At 40.2% G+C, this 20,131-nt stretch overlaps 1 protein-coding gene across 16 annotated transcripts in view; it reads right to left on the bottom strand.

Moving 5' to 3' along the window:
- Ptprk (protein tyrosine phosphatase receptor type K) overlaps window positions 1–20,131 on the bottom strand; it is a 547,270-nt gene that overhangs the window by 351,635 nt on the left and 175,504 nt on the right. For all 16 annotated transcript variants that reach the window (XM_031380660.1, XM_031380676.1, XM_031380659.1 and 13 more), the window contains exon 3: window positions 873–1,144. In XM_031380660.1, the coding sequence (XP_031236520.1) occupies window positions 873–1,144 (272 nt within the window). The remainder of the gene's footprint in view (window positions 1–872; window positions 1,145–20,131) is intronic.

The raw sequence follows: 20,131 nt of genomic DNA, 5'->3' as shown, positions 1-20,131 counted from the left end.
AATTAATGAGTAACAACCATAAAGAAAGGGCTCCCTTTTGAAATACTTGAATGAAATAATTATGCTACTGGCTGTTGTGGAATATGCTTGTACGTAAATGCACTCTCATTAGCTCCATAGTAAACCATGAAGAGGTAGATCTTCCACAAGGTTTAAATCTCATGTATAACAAAAGCTTTGAGTCTTACAGAAAGATTGTGTATTTATAAGTACTAAACTTGACAGTTTGTAAGGCGGAAGTATGTCTTCAACCTGGTGCATGGGACTTCTCTCTTAAACCAAGCAAACTCTGTCACAAGAGCACTGAACTGGCAGTTAACATTATTCATTATATCCTTCCATCATAATCTGATTGAGCATTCCAAGAAAAATCATGCAAGGTTCTTATTGACAGCCTGCCTTGTTTGTTTGCCTGTTTTAAATATTCCATTTAGTTAAGAAAAAGAATAATCAAATGCCCCCATTAAAGACCATATATTTTGCAAAATTCGAAGTCCTGTTTGTTTCCCAAATGGTACTTTCAAGAAATCAGTAAGCCAATCCAGTCAGAATATTGCAGTCTAATGGGAAAACACAAAGCTATTTCTTCCTGTAGAAAGACATAGAAATATGTACAACAGATAAGAAATAAATAATCCTTTGCGAAGTAGACAACAAATTGTGGACTGAACTATTGTTTTCTACGAATGGAAATATTTTCTATAGTTAGAAGGTTCTGTGCCAAAGTACTGAAACTCCCCCTCAAGAAGGAGGAGCTGGGAAAGAAGAAGGAGGGACCCTAGTCATGCAGGACCAGTATTCATATCTATATTTTTCACATACAAAGAGACCCAATACATGAAAGTACATACTAGAAAATTTCAGTGGATTACCTGGTATTCATTGGGCCAAAAGGTGCTCACAGCTAGCTCAGCCCGGAGCCAGTCCCGACCAGTGAATCCAGTCACATTCCAAATTGGATTAGCAAGAGGTCCTTTATTCACCCTAACTAGTATATTCAAAGTGCCAGGGCTCAGCCCCTTCTGGCTATATAACAGGTAACTGAAATCAATGCAGTGGGTGTCATTCTCCTTCATGGTAGGCAGCTGAAGTCGGGCTTTTTCTCCAGGATCATGATTTGAGGCATCCACAACCATATAGGAACCTGAAATGATATTACAAATAACAGAGCTATGAACATTGATAAGCTAGAGGGATCATACAACTATAAAAGGATACTACTCTATGAAAATATTAAATTTTAAAATGTCTTCTGGGGCAGGGCCATAAAAAAACATCAGTCAAGACACCATATAGATCCATTCCTTACTAACATTTCATAAGCTAGACAAAAAAAATGATTCATCTCTACAACTTGTTATTAACCCTGATTTACTACATAGAAATATGAGACATAGCTTCTGACTTAGGGTCAGATGGTAGACAAGCAGGAGTAGGATTCATGTTCAAAACTCTCTCTACAATTTCCCCAGTCCTACCAATTAGTAAGCTTTTGGAAAATGAAACAAGTGGATTTATTGGTTTGATATGCACAGACAGTACTTTCTTCTTTTGCTTTCTCTGTTAACACAAATGTTAAAACAGAGAAATGGAAGACTGAAGGAGATGGAATAACTTCAAGCTTCAAATACTAATATTTTTGTTTAGTTAAGGCATATGCATTTTGCCATTCACTAAGTCTTGAGAACATCAAGTCATGGAGTAAGAATACTTTGCAAAGAGGTTATGGGAGATACTATTCAACTTTTCTTTCATTCTATATTTTTAAATATTTTTATTTTATATGTGTGACACATATACATGAGAGAGAGAGAGATAGAGAGAGAGAGAGAGAGAGAGAGAGAGAGAGAGAGAGAGAGAGAGAACACATGTAGGCACAAACATGCTAGGGCACATGATTGGAGTCAACGGGCACTTGAGAGAATCAGTATTCTTCTTCTAGTATGTGGGACCTAAGAATCAAACTCAGATCAAACACTTGGTATCAATCTTTTACCCACTGAGCCATCTTGCCAGCCCTAATGCCCAACTTTTCTAAAGCTGACTCTAGCACATAGTTGGTGCACTGTTGACTCAAAACTGTCATCTTAGTAAGATTAATTCTGACAAACACACCCATCCCAGTTAGCACTGACCACCATGGACACACCCCCATCCCATCCCAGTTAGCACTGACCACCATGCACACACCCCCATTCCATCCCAGTTAGCGCTGACCATCATGCACACACCCCCATTCCAGTTAGCACTGACCTCCATGCACACCCCCATCCCATCCCAGTTAGTGCTGACCACCATGCACACACCCCCATCCCATCCCAGTTAGCGCTGACCATCATGCACATACCCCCATCCCATCCCAGTTAGTGCTGACCATCATGCACACACCCCCATCCCATCCCAGTTAGCACTGACCATCATGCACATACCCCCATCCCATCCCAGTTAGTGCTGACCATCATGCACACACTCCTATCCCATCCCAGTTAGCACTGACCACCACGCATACGCCCCATCCCATCCCAGTTAGCGCTGACCATCATGCACACACACCCTGCACACAACCCCATCCCAGTTAGCACTGACCACCATGCACACACCCCCACCCCAGTTAGCACTGACCTACATGCACACAACCATTCTATCCCAGTTAGCACTGACCTCCATGCACACCCCCCATCCCATCCCAGTTAGCACTGACCACCGTGCACATACCACATCCCATCCCAGTTAGCACTGACCATGCACACACCCCCATCCCATCCCAGTTAGCACTGACCACCATGCACACACCACATCCCATCCCAGTTAGCGCTGACCTCCATGCACACACCCCCATCCCAGTTAGCACTGACCATGCACACACCCCCATCCCATCCCAGTTAGTACTGACCTCCATGCACACACAACCCCCCATCCCATCCCAGTTAGCACTGACTACCATGCTCCTCCAAAGCTGAACAAAATCAAGTATAAAGTCACTTTGACTAAGTAATGATTAACTCATGGATCTTGTGAGGTAAATGACACAGACAGAATCCTACCTTCAGAACACCAACACTGATTTTGTTTTGCTAAATGCAAATTTCATACAGTGACTATGACTGTGAGATGTTGGTACAGGTCTACTATACAAATGCAAGCAGCTCTCCAGAAAGACGTCCTGTTATTCTCATGCACAGTAGATGTGAATAAATTCATAAACCACCCAAAAATGTTACGATATCATTTTGTCAAGCAGCATGACATTAGGAGTCATATTACAGAACTAACTTTTAAACAAGGTTTCTTACACTGCACTTGGCCCTCTTTTCCTGAAATGCAGAACTACCCTTTTGTATCCTATTCTAAAACATAATAAATTATACCAAGATATCCAAAAAGCTCAGTGACTACTGGTCTATGGATCTCAATTAATCCACAACCTGGAGCTCAAACAAATAGACAAAAGACAAAAATACTTCAGAGAGGAAGGATTCAACTACATAAAAAATCAAATTTCCAATCTGGACAATTGCCACTAGAGGGGACCTTTGTGATCCCAAGCTTTGATGACAAATTTTTCTAGTACTTCAGTACAGTCAAGTACAGAATACACATACATTATTAGCAGTAATTCCTGTTATTGTTTACTTATGTCTCCCAGTCTTCATCTTCTCTTAAACACTGGGATTACATTTTAGCTTGATTCTCACAGACAGTACATTAATAGAATAAAAAAAAATCATCTGTGTATTTTTGGAAAACAACTTTCAAAATGGAAAAAAACAAACAAATCAAAACAGGATATCCTGGATCTTAACCTAATCTGCAGAAAAAAGAATGCTTTTATTCATTGCTATTTTCATATTCTTAACATCAATAACTAAGTTATCAAAATGTTTCTCCAATGTGCCAATTTGAATTAGACTAGTTTCTGGTCTTAACCATGATCAGACCTGAGACCCTAGAAAAGCTATACCTGTTTCTGTGTCCTGTTTATCCAATGATGAATCATTTTATAAGAAAATGACATATTTATTTCCACAAGTTTAGCTCCTGACTACCAATTTTAAAATGTAGAGCTCAAAAGACTTATTAGCTTCCTAATAGTAATCCTCTTCTATCATAAAATAAACTGTGGCATAAAATACACTTTGTGTCAGATTTTAAAAGTGCATTATATTTACCATTAAGACCATTTAGCAATTTTCAGCCATTTGCATTTTAAGCTACAACCATTTTCTTATTAAAGAAATGGAATGAACAAATGTTAGTCATCATTAGTCCTTACCAGTTTGATCATTAGAAAGACGAAAGTCATGAAATAAAAGCTTATCTTAACTATTTTGGCATTTTACTGCCACTCAACACAGGTTAAATAATAAAGAAAATTAGTGCTGATAATTCGCTTCTATGGAATGGTTGGCATAAACAGTCTTATTTCCACAGAGCCCTCTATGTGGCTGAGTTCTGTGCTTTAACTGAACAGTTCTGCAAAGGAGAAACAAGCAGAACAACTGCAAGCCCTGTCTACAGAATTGACACAGTGGCGATTTACACAGTTGGTTCCTGTGTAGCTGCAGCTCCGACACAGACTTCCCTCCATCAACTTAAATGTAGCCAGCACTGTGTTCTTATCAACCTCAATAAATTACTTCTACAATATCCAAGAACAACTGGCCCTCTATATTTAATATCTGGAAATGTTACATATGTAAGCCCCTCACTCTCAATGTTAAAAACCAAACCTTATTTACTGTTGTTCCCTCAAATTTCAAATAAGTGTTCAGTAGTGTTTGATGGAGGCTTGGCTATCTGAAGGCTTAATGATGCCAACTCACATTTATACTTCCCTAAATATAACTTCTTTGTCACTTGAGGAAAGAGTTCTCCAATTCATCAGTCAAGGAAAAGTGCCTAAACATAAGTCTTTGCATGATTTGTAAGTAATGCAGCTTTCTAGAGGGTAGTCAGGCAATAAGCAAAAACTTGAAAGACATACACAGCCCCTAATGTGGTAATTCAAAATTGATAAATATGTACTATAAAAGTCATCTCCTGCCGAGTGGTGGTGGCACACGCCTTTAATCCCAGTGCTTGGGAGGCAGAGGCAGGCAGATTTCTGAGTTCAAGGCCAGCCTGGTCTACAGAGTGAGTTGCAAGACAGCCAGGGCTGCACAGAGAAACCCTGTCTCGAAAAACAAAAACAAAAAACAAACAAACAAACAAAAAACAAAAGTCATCTCCTATAGCCAGGCACGACTTTCAGTGGAGGGAGGGAGACATCAAACTACCCTTAAAATCTTCAACCCCAAATTTGTCCTACCTACCAGATGTACAAGGATAAAGATAGAGCAAAAACTGAAGGAATGGCCAACCTAATGACTGGCCCAACTTGAGAGCCAACCCTTGGAAGAGAGCCAACCCCTGACACTATTAATGATACTCTGCTATGTAGACAGGAGCCTAGGGTAACTGTCCCCTGAGAGATTTCATCTAGCAACAAATGAAAACAGATGCAGAGACCCACAAGCAAGCATATGGAGCTCCAAAACTCTCATGGAAGAAAGAATAGAATTGTGGAAGCCAGAAGAGTCAATAACACCAGAAGACCTACAGAGCCGGGGAACCTGGGCCCATGGGGGGCTCACAGAGACTGAATCACAAATCAGGGAGCATGCAAGGGATGGACCTAGGCCCTACACGCTTGTAACCGAAGTGCAGCTTGGGATTCATGGGAGTTCCCTAACAATTGCAATGGGGGGCTGTCTCTGACTCTGGTCCCTGCCATTGGAGCCCATTCCCCAGGTGGACTGCCTACTTGGGCCTCAGTAGGAGAGGATGAACCTAGTCCTGCTCATAGGAAACGTCCCAGGGCCTTGGTGGTACCCTAGGGGTGGGGGCAGGGTGATTCCCCTTCTCCTCAGAAGAAAGGGAGGGAGCAATGGGGAGAAGGATTTGTAAGGGTGGGACTGTGGAAGGGGGGAGGGTACTGTGAAGAAATACCATCATCATTAATTGAAGTATAGTTGATATTTAATGCAAGTTACTGGCCTTTTAAAAAGTCCTCATTGCCAAAGAAAGCAAGTGTTTTATTCACCAACATTGTCTAATACATAGGATTTAATGCATATCATAGATTTACTACTAATTTAATTACTAACGTTATTTAGAAATAACTTTACACTACTTTAGATTATCACACTTACAGAAAAACTACAAATCCCCATGCTTTCCTTAAAAACTCTTCTGTGTATAGATGCAAAGGTATGTATTTTCAGACTTTGGCATGCAAACATAGTATTTCACTAAGCTGGTTATTCAAAGTACTTAAGATGCCTTACAAATTAAGAGATAAACTCAGAAGTTACATCTTTACATGCTTTTGATTGAAAGGGCAGGGTTCCCTTCACCTTTCACTGCCTGTACAGACCTTCCGCAATCTGACAGGCCTGTCAACATTTTTTTTTTTTTCACAAAAATACGCAAGGGTCTTTCCCAGAACGGGCTCATAGTTTGTGAAGTTTTGATTCTGGTGTTTCATTATATGGTATTTGTATACACATTATAATTAAGTGCCATGGTGATTCATTATAAGGGCTATCCTCCATCAAGACAATACGAAGGACAACCACCTAGAAAGCAGAGGATATAAAGGCATTTACTGCCAAGCCTGAAGAACTGAGTTCAATCCCCGATCTCATATGGTGGAGAGAGGAGATTGACTGCTGCAGGCTGTGCTCTAGCTGACATGTGTGCATTTGAACATGTACTCACACACACACACACACACACACACACACGCACGCACACATATACACACACACACACACACACACACACACAAATATATTTAATTTTTTAAAAAAGATAGCACTCTCTCACATGACTGATTTGTCCTAAGGGTGAAACCACACGGTACATTTAAAAGAAAAGCATGAGGTAGAGAAATGCTACACATAGAAATTAAAATTCTTAAAAAGTTCCAAAAAAAAAACCTTAGAGTAACCTAGTACCCTTGAGGGTGGGGACAGGGAGTAAGGAGGTGGCTGTTTGGCTCAGCCTGATGACTGAAGCCTTCCGTGAACTGCTTAGAATGGAATGGGTACACAGATGCAAAAGAAGAAGGAAGAGACCTCGACAACAGAGTGTGGGGGACAAGACATGCAGAATGGCAAAGTGAAGTGGTCACCAGCAACAAGGGACAGCATAGGCGCTAACACAGACAGTCTGGGCTGGAAGCACACTGGTGAGTACAGGAATTTTACTCACATAGCACAAACAGCTATATAATATCCACAAGAGAAAAAGAATAGAAGCCATTCCAAGCAGGAAACGGGACACCATGCTAGCTACTAAACAGAAATGTATCTCAGGAGCAATAACAAACCATGGATTTGGGATTCTAAAGTCCAAAACTACTGATATGCACCAACCCAACAAGTGTGTATATAGAAGAGCATGCTAAACATTTAAATGTTTTAGATATTTATAAATGATTATTTAATTACTAACTAGATGACAAGGTGGCCATAATAGTCAGCTCACAAATGCTCTAAACTGTAGAAACAATAAAATCAACCTGTAATTGGAATTAACTTCGGTAGTTCTGAGAAAGAATAATTTGATGGAATTATACAAGATTGGAAGGTATAAACCTGACAATTTTTTAGAGTCACACTTACCCATATAGCAACATATCTTTATAAAAGTCTTGATTTAAGCAATGGATCCTAAATTTTTTAGTCTCAGAATCCCTATACAAAATAAATATTCTGAGGTTCCCAGGACAGTAATCAGTGGATCAGTGGAGAAAGAAGGTTAGAAATAAAGAGTTCAATTCCCAGAACTTGTGTAAAGGTGGAAAGGGAAAACACTCATCTACATTTTCCTTCAGCTTGCAAAAACACAGGTGCACAATTTAACTCCTCAGCAAACAAACAGTATATCAATTCTAAGTTCTGTCAACACCGTATGACAGTAGTTCTCAACCTGTAGGTCACGACACCTTTAGCAACCTTCTATCTCCAAAAATAGTTATATTACAATTCATCACAGTAGCAAAATTACAGTTATGAGTAGCAACAAAAATAATTTTTATGGTTGGGGTGTCACCACAAGTCAAGGAACTTTATTAAAGGGTCACAGCATTTGGAAGGTTGAGAACCTATGTGACACAGGAAATTAAGATTGAGAATGAATGTATTTGTTCTTCTTTGTTTTATTACAATCATGGCCGTGGACTCTTCTACTGATTTAAGTATCCAAACAACAAATCAATCACAAAAGTAAATAAAATAAAACCTGTAAAATAATTACTAATTTGTTTAAAAATCACAGCCCCACAGGTTTTTCTTATGAAAAATAATACCAAAGAGATTGGCATTGTTTTTATTTTTTTCAAATACTAGTATTTGACTTAATAAAAGCTACTCAGATTTCTGTTTTTACATCTTCATTCAATTTGACTATATAGTTATGAGAAAATGAGAGGTAGGAAAAAACATGTTGGTGCTCCTGGGAAATTAATGTGCTGCCATGAGTCTAAGGAAAAAGCCCTTGGGCCTTCTAGAGTGATGCCTGAGCTCCATGCATTGAACCAATGTCTCTAAATATGTGTGCAGTTCTTTCTTCCTCCTGCTCCAACAAGAACAGTCAGCTCACAAAGCTGACTTTCTATCGAGTCTATTTTCATTCAGTCAGTCCATGTGGTACAGAAAGATCACAAAGAACTAGAACTTTTTAAACAGAGTGGTGGGTATCTGGTGATTAAAAATCAAACAAGCAAAATGTTTCTGTAGTTCTGCACGTGTATGAACAAAAGGTGTTTTAACCATCTCCAGAGGGATAGAAAAGAGCAAAAGATGAATATGCAACACATACACATACACACACACGACACATCCCTTATACTATATCTATTCATATCCAATGAGAAAAGAAAGACTTTTGGAAATAGACTTATGTTATTTTTATGAGACTTATAAAAGTTTAGGCTAGAACAGCCAGAGTAGAGCATTTGCGTAAGCCTGAAGGTCTGTAGAGGACAGTCACTCAGAAATTCAAGTCTAGACAGACGCTACAAATGGGGATTGTAAACAGTATGCTTTCCAACCTAGTCAAAGTGTGAAGGTAAGACACATGTCCCAGCCCAAGAATCCCAAAGTGATCTCTCTCTCTCTTTTGCTTCACTCCATTCAGATCCTCAGTGTGCTAGATGAGGCTCCCATGCATCAGCTTTCTTCAATCTATCATTTCAAGTGGTGAGCACATGCAGACACAAACAGGCCTGGGAAATCTTCAAACCAAATATACAGGCATACACAAGAGAACAGATAAACCACCACAAAGGTGTTTCTTCCATCCTAGGAGTACACCATCAGAGACTGACAATGTTCCTATGGAGAAGAGTACAGATAAAAATAAACACTTTTCATATCTAATAAGACACATACCTCTGTGTATTCTTAAGACCACGTAAAAAGCTACAGAGGCACCAAAGCAGTGAAAAGTCACCTTTTAGTATTCAGTTAGATTTCCTGATATAAATAAAATAACTATTAGAATCCTAATATGCAAAAAATTAAAGGCTGCATACAGTAAATATTTTCATGCCTAGGCAGCTTAAAAGGTAACCACCAAAATATCTGGCCAGAGTTAATTCAATGCATAAAGGTGCTTGCTTTATGAAAGTGGGGGCCTGATTTTGAGTCCCCATCACCCATATGAAAAGAGCTAAGTATGACTTCAGATGTAACTGCAATCCCATTGATGAAACAGGTGACAATGGGATGGCTAGAACTTACTGGTCAACCAGTATAACCCTGTCTTGATAGAATTAAAGAATGACAGAGCAGACAGTAGACATCATTTTCTGGACCCTAAACACATGCACAGGTGCAATACCTGCACATGCATGAATGTGCACACATGCACATATGAATGTACACACATGCATGAATGTGACACATGCACATATGAATGTACACACATGCACATATGAGTTTACTCTCTTGTGTGTGTGTGTGTGTTCATACACACATACACAAGCAGGCATACAGAGGTGCGCACATGCACAGACAGACACTAAAGAGAGTATTGGAGTTTGGAGTGAAAACAGAAGCCAATATTTGGCCACCAGTCTATTTAAGATCATTCTTTTTCTTTGTTTGAAATTGATCTATGTATTTGTTACTATCTATCCCCTATGAGTTGAAGGCAAAGCCAATGTATGGTTCATACTTTGCAAAATTTTCATTTCTTCTTTATTAAGCCTCTTTGCCCATACCTTCTTTTATCTAAGTGGAGATATAATACTTGGGGGAGTAAAACTGAGATCATTAATGACATTGATTTTCCCAGTCATGAAATTTACCACCAACTGCTTCAAGCTCATTCCTCAACCCTTATTTGCCTGCTCATGACCTTTACCAGACTGATCCTGAGCACAACAACCAATCAGAATGGTTTGGTAATGGGTTTCATGATGTCCATGCTAGCGGCACTACACTATTTTTTGACTGGCACCAGACTTTTAAAAGTTATAATTTACCTTTCCTTCTCCTCACATTACAGTAAAAATGAAATCCAAACTCTTTCAAGAGTTTAGAGTTTCAAGGGTTTAGCAAGATCCACACCTGCTCTCTTGAGCCCCTTTGTCCATTTACAGTCTCCAGATACAACAGACTTCCTTCTGTTCCAAAGAAAAATCCCAACATGCTGTTTGCCTCAGTCTTTCCAAACTGGATTTTATTTTGCTTGGAATTCATTCTTTTGAACTCTATGTTGGTACAGCCTTCCTGTGTCTAATGAGATGCTAGCCCTTTCTATGTGTCCAATTAACATACCTGGTATCATGCTGGGTATTTTTTAAATCCTTCACTTCCAGTATCTCTTACTGAACTTAACTGGTTTGCTTATTTAATCGAAAACCTCTAAGAAAGGTTGGGGTTACACTTACATTGTCTGCCCAAAAGTCCAGAATGAAGTTTAGAGAATTCAGCCTGCAGCTAAATTGCTATATATAGCAAAATTAGGCAAATGTTCACTAATACAACCTCTCTGAGAAGTTATATCAGAAATAGGATTAGGGAGATTAAATTATAAAACAATAGTAAATCCAGTTTTTAATTTTAACCTGTACCAAAAAATTCTATGATAACTAGACTCCCAAGAAGCAGAAATCCCTCTGATCAAGTTTAAGAAACATTTCTTGGTTTTGCCTGTCTGTCCCTCCCTCCCTCTCTCCCTTCTTCTCTTCCTCCTTCCCTCCCTTCCTGCCTCCCTTCTTCCTTCCCTCCCTCCCTCTCTCCCTTCTTCTCTTCCTCCTTCCCTCCCTTCCTGCCTCCCTCCTTCCTTCCCTCCCTCACTTCCTCCCTCTCTCCCTTCCTCCCTCCCTCCCTTCCTCCCTCCCTCTCTCCCTTCCTCCCTTCCTCCCTGCCTCCCTCCCTCTCTCCCTGCCTCCCTCCCTCACTCCCTTCTTCCCTTCCTCCCTCCCTCTCTCCCTGCCTTCCTCCCTCTCTGGCTTCCTCCCTCCCTCTCTCCCTTCCTCCCTCCCTACCTCCCTCTCTCCCTTCCTCCCTCCTTCTCTCCCTTCCTCCCTCTCTCACTCCCTTCTTCCCTGCCTCCCTCCCTCTCTCCCTTCCTCCCTACCTCACTCCCTCCCTGCCTCCCTGCCTCCCTCCCTCCCACCTTCCTCCAGATATAACAGAAACTACTTTTGTCCAGATCTCAGCCCATAGGATTCAGGGAGGGAAATGACTACTAAAACCTTGAAGTTAACCAAGTAAGCAAAAATATAGAAAACAATAACAATTGTTTTTAGAATCAGCAAAAAGAAAAACTTGAAAAATTTAAAATGACCTTTATCTCAATCTGAAGAATTCTTCTAAATAACTCTACTATTGGGACAATTCTGATTGGCAAAAGAACCTCCATTTTGCATAGCATGAACATGGCCTACTGGTGATTTTTCAAGTTTGTACATTCTATTATGCCTTAAGATGATATTTCTCTTCTAATAAAGCTTTCCAACTCCATCATTTCTAAAGACAGAATGAGACATATGTTATAAGAAAAGGCAATTTATATTCCAAACTCCAAAACAAAAGGACAGAAATTACATCTTGGAAGAATTTGAGATCCTACACAGCAGGCTCCCAGTACTTAGAATCCCTCTCAGTCCTTGAGAAATCATAACTGCTTCAATGACACTCTTCAGGATAAAATTTCTCTCAATGCCCAGAGAAGAACTTTGAATTTATAGTTGAAAACTAAAAAACATCTTGATTTCAGAGAACAACTAGGAAAAATTTCATATAATAGCAGAGAAGCAGAAAGAATAGGGGGAAGGGTGACAGGAAGAGATGGAAGGCAAGAGGGAGGGAGGGAGGAAGGACAGATACAAATCAAAAACATTTCCTAAACTTGATTAGAGGGATTTTTCCTTCTCTGGAGTCAAGTTTCCATAGAAGTTATCTGATACAGATTAAAATTAAAGACTAGATTCCCTATTCTATAATTAAATCTCACTAATATACATTTTGGGGGGTGGCAAGTTGAGAGAGAAGCACTTGGACATTTCTTTGGCCATAAAATTTCTGTGTTCCTCTGTGTGGCACAGAAAACCAAAGCAACAAGATCACAGTCTGGTTTAGATGTGTAACCACATAATCCACTTTGCTTTCTTACTAGGGCCTAAGTTTTCTGCACTCAGTGCACACCAGTTCAGCTTTTCACCCTACACAAATAATTGACCCAGTCTCTGCTTTAATCCCCTTGTCTCCTTGAGGCTGGTAGGGGGACTGACTGATGCAATGTGCCTTGGAGGGCTGAGTAAGAGAGTGAATTGTTTTCTTTGCACAGATTCCCTCCTTTCTGTATGAGACAGTGGGAAGAATCCAACTAGAAATGTGTGAAAAGAACATTTTTGAAGGCTAAAACTGAGATGACAGTGTTAACACGGGAATGCTTGTAAACTTCAGGACCATGGAACTTCCCACACAGCCTTTCTCAGTCTTGCCCTCACCACTCTGACTTCTCATCCATCCTACCACCCCCTCCCACCTATTTCTTTTTTGCTTGCTCCTTCCCTCTGCACTCCTGTCCTGTGATGCCATCCTGTTAACACCCCTTGCCAGCTCTTTCTTCTCTTCTAAACTGCTCCATTTCCCTCTGATTTTCCAAACTGAAATCTGAAAAGAATCTCTAATTCTTTTAATTAGAATACTCTTCACCTACATTGTTTCAGAAACACACACAGACACACACACACAGAGAGACATACATACACAAACACACTCCTATACAGACACACACACACGACAGACACACAAACATACACACACACACACACACACACATACACACACCAATATTAAAGGATTCACTGAAATTTAAAATCTGCTCTACAGTTTCGCCATCTCTGGCAGCTTTCCTGTTACATGATACTGAAATGTTTCAAGAAGGAGCTGCTAACATGAAAAGCAACTTGAGAGGGAATAATTACAGTGCATTACCTAAAATGCAGGAGAGTCTTTGTCCTGCAGAGAGCTTTATAGTCCCTGCTTGTCTTTTCACAGAAACCAGAAGAGAAGGAACAAGAAAAAGAGGGTTATGCATCATGCAGTCTCTGGCAAGTGACTGTGTAAAATCATACAAGCACCTCCAGTCCTCACTGCATCGTAGCTCATCATTGTTCATAATGAAAGCCAGAGCTGAAGGTCAGGAAAAGAGAGCCTGCAGCTTCTTCACTTACCATCTAGAAATGCTATCCCAAAGTCAACATCTACTAAGTAGGCACTTTATATCCGAAGGCATGAAAACTCTATTCAAATGTACTAGAAGAGAAACTATGCCTTGATCTGTATTCAAAACTAACAACTGCTATGAGTTACTCAGTTATAACTGTTGTAATGATGACAACTGCCTCTGTATAAGTCAGAGGCCATTAAGGATCAGTCAGAAGAATTCCTGTAGAACAGTTTCCAAGATGGGCTTTCAGATTTAAGAAGGATGAGGTTACAAGAGCAAAGTTAACTGAATAAAGAAGTTTCTTTCTTTCGGGCTGGTGAGATGGCTCAGCGGGGAAGAGCACTGACTGCTCTTTGGAAGGTCATGAGTTCAAATCCCAGCGACCACATGGTGGCTCACAACCACCCGTGATGAGATCTGATGCCCTCTTCTGGTGTGTCTGAAGACAGCTACAGTGTACTTACATGTAATAAATAAATAAATCTTTAAAAAAAAAAAAAAAAAAAAGAAGTTTCTTTCTTTCTTAATTCAATGAAAAAAATTGTTAATCACAAGGGAACACAATTCAAAAAAGAGTCAGATATGGCAGTTTTTTCACCACTATCCTAAAGGACCAAATTCTTGTTTCTGAAGATGTTAAGAATTCAAGAACTATGCCGGGCAGTGGTAGCACATGCCTTTAATCCCAGGACTTGGGAGGCAGAGGCAGGCCGATTTCTGAGTTCAAGGCCAGTCTGGTCTACAGAGTGAGTTCCAGGACAGTCGGGGCTATACAAAGAAACCCTGTCTTGGGGAAAAAAAAAAAATATATATATATATATACATATATATACATGTATATATATGTATATATATTCACAAACTGGGATTCAAAAGCTAGCTTTATGAGTATAGCACTTTCTGAGCAAGTTTGAGAACAAGAATTTATATTTCCAGAAGCCAGGTAAAAGTTGGATGTTGCATGTCAATCCAGCCTTGGAAACCAGGGATGGTAGACTCCTAGAATAAAGTGATTGCTAGGCTAACCCTTCCATGCCAGAGAGTCTGGGTTCAATGAGAGACTCTGTCTCAAGGAATAAGGTGAAGAGCAATGAAGGTTTCTGATGTCACCTTCTGGTCTCCACATGTGTACAAGGGCAGACCCTTGTACACACATACATGCAAACATGAATATACACATGCACTGAACACCCCACCACTACCCAAAGACAGACAGACAGACAGACAGACAGACTGACAGACAGACAGACAGACAGACAGGCATGCCATGGGTGGAGGATGAAAGTGATCCATATAGATTCTTAGTGCAAAGCCAAATTTATAGTCTTCAGTTTCAATAAAAGATCCTCTCTCAAAAAAATAAATTAGTGACTGAGGAAGATACCAACATTCACTTCTGGCTTCCGTATGTAGGCATACACATACACGCATCCATATAAGCACATGCACATAGCATACACACAAGAGGAAGGGCTGGGACCTGAGATGCCCATGCTTCAGTAAGCCTCTACTAACTTAAGGCAAGACCAGAAGAATTAGTGACTCCCACTGTCTCAGAGAAGCACAGTAATGAAGCAGACAACGGTCCTCTGGGACAGGTTACACTACTACTGTTGTAGATCTATTATTTCGTAGATCAGAAGGAGGTGGTGGGACCTACATAAGCAAACCTGTTCAATGGTGAAAAGCTGGACAGGCTAAGCAAATGGCCAACCAGCTAATATTACTGCCATTGTTAGTAGACAGTTTAGTCTAAGTCCTGTCTTCTAGCAATGGCTAAAAGATAAGCATTTCTTTTTAACAGAGTCAGAAAGGCAGCATGCTGGGGACCCTCCCTCCAACTCCCAACAGAGCTTTCTCTGCCCATTTGCTGCATTGACCACTGTAAAGGGATTTCAGACACACTGACTCAATGGGTGAGAGCAAACATTGAGAAACTGTGGCCTTTCGGGTTCCCACACTAACTTTTTAAGTTTCCCTCTGGGAAATACTGTAAAAGCTAAAATAGAAAATAGCTGCAGCCAAAACAAACAGTTGTTGGCTCTGTGGTCAGTCATAAAGCCCAGGTGGTCACTTAGCTGTCCTCAAGACAGTAGCTTTTCTTCTGTGGAAGGATGAGATAAGTGAAGGGTTCCAAAATTTGATTTTTGCATCTTTCAATCTACTTAGATACATATTTCCAGAGTCCATTTATTTTTCGTGAACTAAATTAAAACATCTCAAACACAAAAAATAGGATCAAATTTCTGTCCAGAGTAACTACAAAGAGAGATGTGTCTTTAATATTTTCTTATAAGTAGTTCTATCATATGGTACCTCCCCAAAAACTGTGTATCTGAAAAAAAAAGTCTAAAAATAAAAACAATTAAGAACTTTCAGACAGGCAGTGGCTGAGCTCTACAGGCCTCACAGCCAGACAGGGCTTATTCACACAGTGGTGACACAGACTTACCCGAGAGCAGCCACAGGAGTCTGTAAACTGGAGAGAATTAGTGAATGACTAACATACAGGTAAGACCAATGAAGTCTGTCCTGGTGTCTTTGCCACAGGTCACCAAAAATAACTCACAAGTTACAGTGACCATAACTTAAGAGCCATCTCATCTACATTTGCCCCATCCCTTGGAAATCCTGTATGTCTTTTCAGCCCCTTAAGGAGTGCCAGTCTTGTGTTGTCCATGAATTCACATATCCAATTACATATTTTTTTTTTTTTTTTTTGTTTTTTTTCGAGACAGAGTTTCTCTGTATAGCCCTGGCTGTCCTGGAACTCACTCTGGAGACCAGGCTGGCCTCGAACTCAGAAATCCGCCTGCCTCTGCCTCCCAAGTGCTGGGATTAAAGGCGTGCGCCACCACCGCCCGGCTATAAATTTTTGATAACAAAAAATTATACATTCTCTAACTTTTACTATACAAGGTATAATTTTCCAAACATACTGGTGACATACTTAAAGGTTAATGCCTCCCATTACGTCATTTTGCACAGTGACCTCCACAGAGAAGATACTTCATCAGTGGAATGAACATGGCTGGCTCATGTTAATTAAAGGAACAACTTAAAATACTAAAAAACTAAATTAATAATTCATATATATAAGCCACCAGAACTTGCAGGAGCATGGTGCTGAATATGTTAAGTATGTGACACAAAAGAGCAAACAACCAATGAGGTGGCTCAGAACATAGAGGTGCCTGCTGCAGAGCACGGTGACCTGAGTTAAATCCTGGTGGCCCAACTGGTGCAAGGAGAGAACCAACTTCATGAAGCAAGTTGTCTTCTGATCTCCATGTATACAGTGTGGTACTACAGTGCACATGGATACACATGGGCATGCACACACACACACACACACACACACACACACACACACACAAAGATTAAAAATTAATTTTCAAAAAATTTAAATAAACATGGCTGAAGAGAGGGCTCAGCAGGTAAAAAGCCTTGTTGCTCTTACAGAGGAGCTGGATTGAGATCTCAGCACCTACAATAGTGGCTTACATGACTCCAGTTCCAGGGAATCAGATGCCCTCTTCTGGCCTCCAAAGGCATCAAGCAAGTACATGGTACATATACATATATGCAGGCAAAGTATTCATACACATAAAATAAAATAAAATAAAATAATTAATTTTAAGATATTTTTAAAAACACACAAAACATGAGAGGGTTACAAAGTTTAAATAAACTACTCACAACTGAGTCCAACACTAAACTTTCAGCAGCATTCCAGAGTACCATACTGCCTTGTCTATTAAAGAAGATAAGGAAATTAAAGTAGTCAGTAATATCATTTAAATATTTTTAAATTGCATGGAAAATCTAGTGAGAATGAATTTCCAGGATGATTTCCATTGGAGCTCTGATATGTTTTCTTCAGGAGGCACCTTCCACAAGCAAGGCACATTCCACAAGTAATCAAATGATGCACAAGTCCATCCAAATCAGCCTGGGATAACATACAGGGTGGTATAGCCATATGATCATATCTGAGCAAAATACGACCTCATAGAGATTGTCCCATGAGCACTTTCCAATGGTGATGCTTAAAATTTTGAACTAAAAAGAATGAATGAGAGTAATAGCTTCTGAGAAGGAAGACCACTTCCAGCAGATGAGGCTGCTTTGTGCAAATGACCTGGAGCAACACCAAGGTCCCTGAAAAAGGAAATACATATAGGATAAGGGAGAGGGCAGGATGTGTAAGTCCATACAATCTTTATGTGCAAAGATCATGGTGTTTCATCTTTACCTCATGTGTCAAAAGGAAGTATGAAAAGCATTAAACTCCGTGAAATGGAAGTGTGAATTCACATTTTAGACAGTTGCTCAGTTTCCACTGGGATAAGAAGCATGCTGGTGGTGGGGAGCAAAGCAGACAGGCAAAGAGTTGTAGCCTCTGATGGAAAGAACAGTGGTTTCGTGAGGGGAGTAGTTAACACCTGAGGAGACACAGGCAGCAGAGACCGACACAGGAGAAGCAGAACCATGGAGCCACTGAATGGAATATGGGTATCCAAAATGCATGGCATTCTTTCTTATTCCCGTATCCAGCCACATACTTACTTATTCTCTTGTTCTGAGCCATGTACAACAGGGTGAGATGAGGTTTAGGGGAAAGGTCAATGCATGTTCTTCTGGGTGAATAGATTTCATTATATCAAGTTCAGGAAAAGAGAGAAATCTCCAACTAAAGGATGACTAGAATTTATTCTAGGAACCCTTCAGGGGAAAGCCACTGTTGCCCAAAGGCAACATCACTTCCACTGTGTAGGTCAAGCCCAATACTCTGTCATGCTGTATTTCAGAAGAAGTCCTCACCATGCCTACTCCTGTGACACCATGGCTTCCAGGTCAAAATTCTTATGAGTGATGTGAATGGCAGGGAATTAGTTTATATACTTTTACCTTAAGTCTATTCTTACCTTAGTCAAGGTTTGTATTCCTGCACAAAACATCGTGACCAGGAAGCAAGTTGGGGAGGAAAGAAGTTATTCAGCTTACACTTCCACATTACTGTTCATCACCAAAGGAAGTCAGGACAGGTACTCACTCACACAGGGCAGCAACTTGGAGGCAGGAGCTGATGCAAAGCCATGGAGGGGTGCTGCTTACTGGCTTGCTTCCCCTGGCTTGCTCAGCCTGCTTTCTTATAGAACCCAGGCCCACCAGCCCAGGGATGGCACCACCCATAATGGGCTGGGCACTCCCTGCTTGATTACTAATTGATAAAATGCTTTAAACCTGAATCTCATGGAGGAATTTCCTCAACAGAGGCTCCTTGACAAGAACTCTAGCTTGTGTCAAGTTGGCACAAAAACCCAGCCAGAACAATAAGGTAGTGAAAATCTGGGGGCTTTGTTGATGTTGTTATTTTGTTTTTTATTCTTTCTTCTTTATGTATGTGCTAAATAGCTTCTGTCATTTCAACATAAGCAGGGATACAAAGCAGGAAGAGGTCATGTTAACTGCATCATAAGATTGACCTAGAGGAAGTCTGGAGAGCATTTTCTTGATTGATGTGGGATGGTGCATTCTACTGTGGTTGGTACCATCCCTAGGCACGAAGTGCTAGGTGGTATAAAGAAATTAGGCTGAGCAAGCTAAAGGGAGAAAGATAGTAGGCAGTGTTCCTCCAGAGCTTCTGCTTCATTTCCTGCCTTCTAGTTCCTATTCTGACTTCCCTCCATGATGGTCTATTACCTGGAATGCAAAAATTAAAATAAATCTTTCCTCTTCAAGATGCCTCTGGTCATGTTCTTTATCACAGCAATACAAACCTAGACAATGGGTAATGAGAAACCAGATGGTAAGAAATTTACCGAACAAAAGAAATACCAACAACAACTACTAACACTACTATACTTATCTATCTGTCTATCTATCTATCTATCTATAATCTATCTATCTATGTATCTATCTGGAAAAGGGCATGTGTTCTGTTGAGACATCTCAAAGACAATGGGAAGTTTGGTATATGAATTTCTTTCTCAAATGAAAGATCTTGGCAGAAATATATCCATTGTCTGCACATGGAAACACATACATGTACAGACAGAGGCAGAGAGAAAAAGACAGATAGAGGGAGACAGAGAGATGGAGATAGTCAGAGATAGAAATGACAGGCATTCTATAATATTGCTAGGGGTTGGGTTTTGTTCTAAATTTTCCTCAGTGAGTAAAGTATTTGCTGTGTATGCATAAAGATCTGAGCTGGGTCCTCAGCATCCTGGTGAAAACTAGACACCAGGATGCATACACTAGAAACCAGAACTAGGATCAGGTTAACTAGACACCAGGATGCATACATTAGAAACCAGAAGTATGATCAGGTTAACTAGACACCAGGATGCATACATTAGAAACCAGAACTAGGATCAGGTTAACTAGACAC

This window comes from Mastomys coucha, unplaced genomic scaffold (assembly GCF_008632895.1).
Source record: "Mastomys coucha isolate ucsf_1 unplaced genomic scaffold, UCSF_Mcou_1 pScaffold2, whole genome shotgun sequence".
Lineage (NCBI taxonomy): Eukaryota > Metazoa > Chordata > Mammalia > Rodentia > Muridae > Mastomys > Mastomys coucha.
This window is presented reverse-complemented; position numbering and strand designations above follow the sequence as displayed.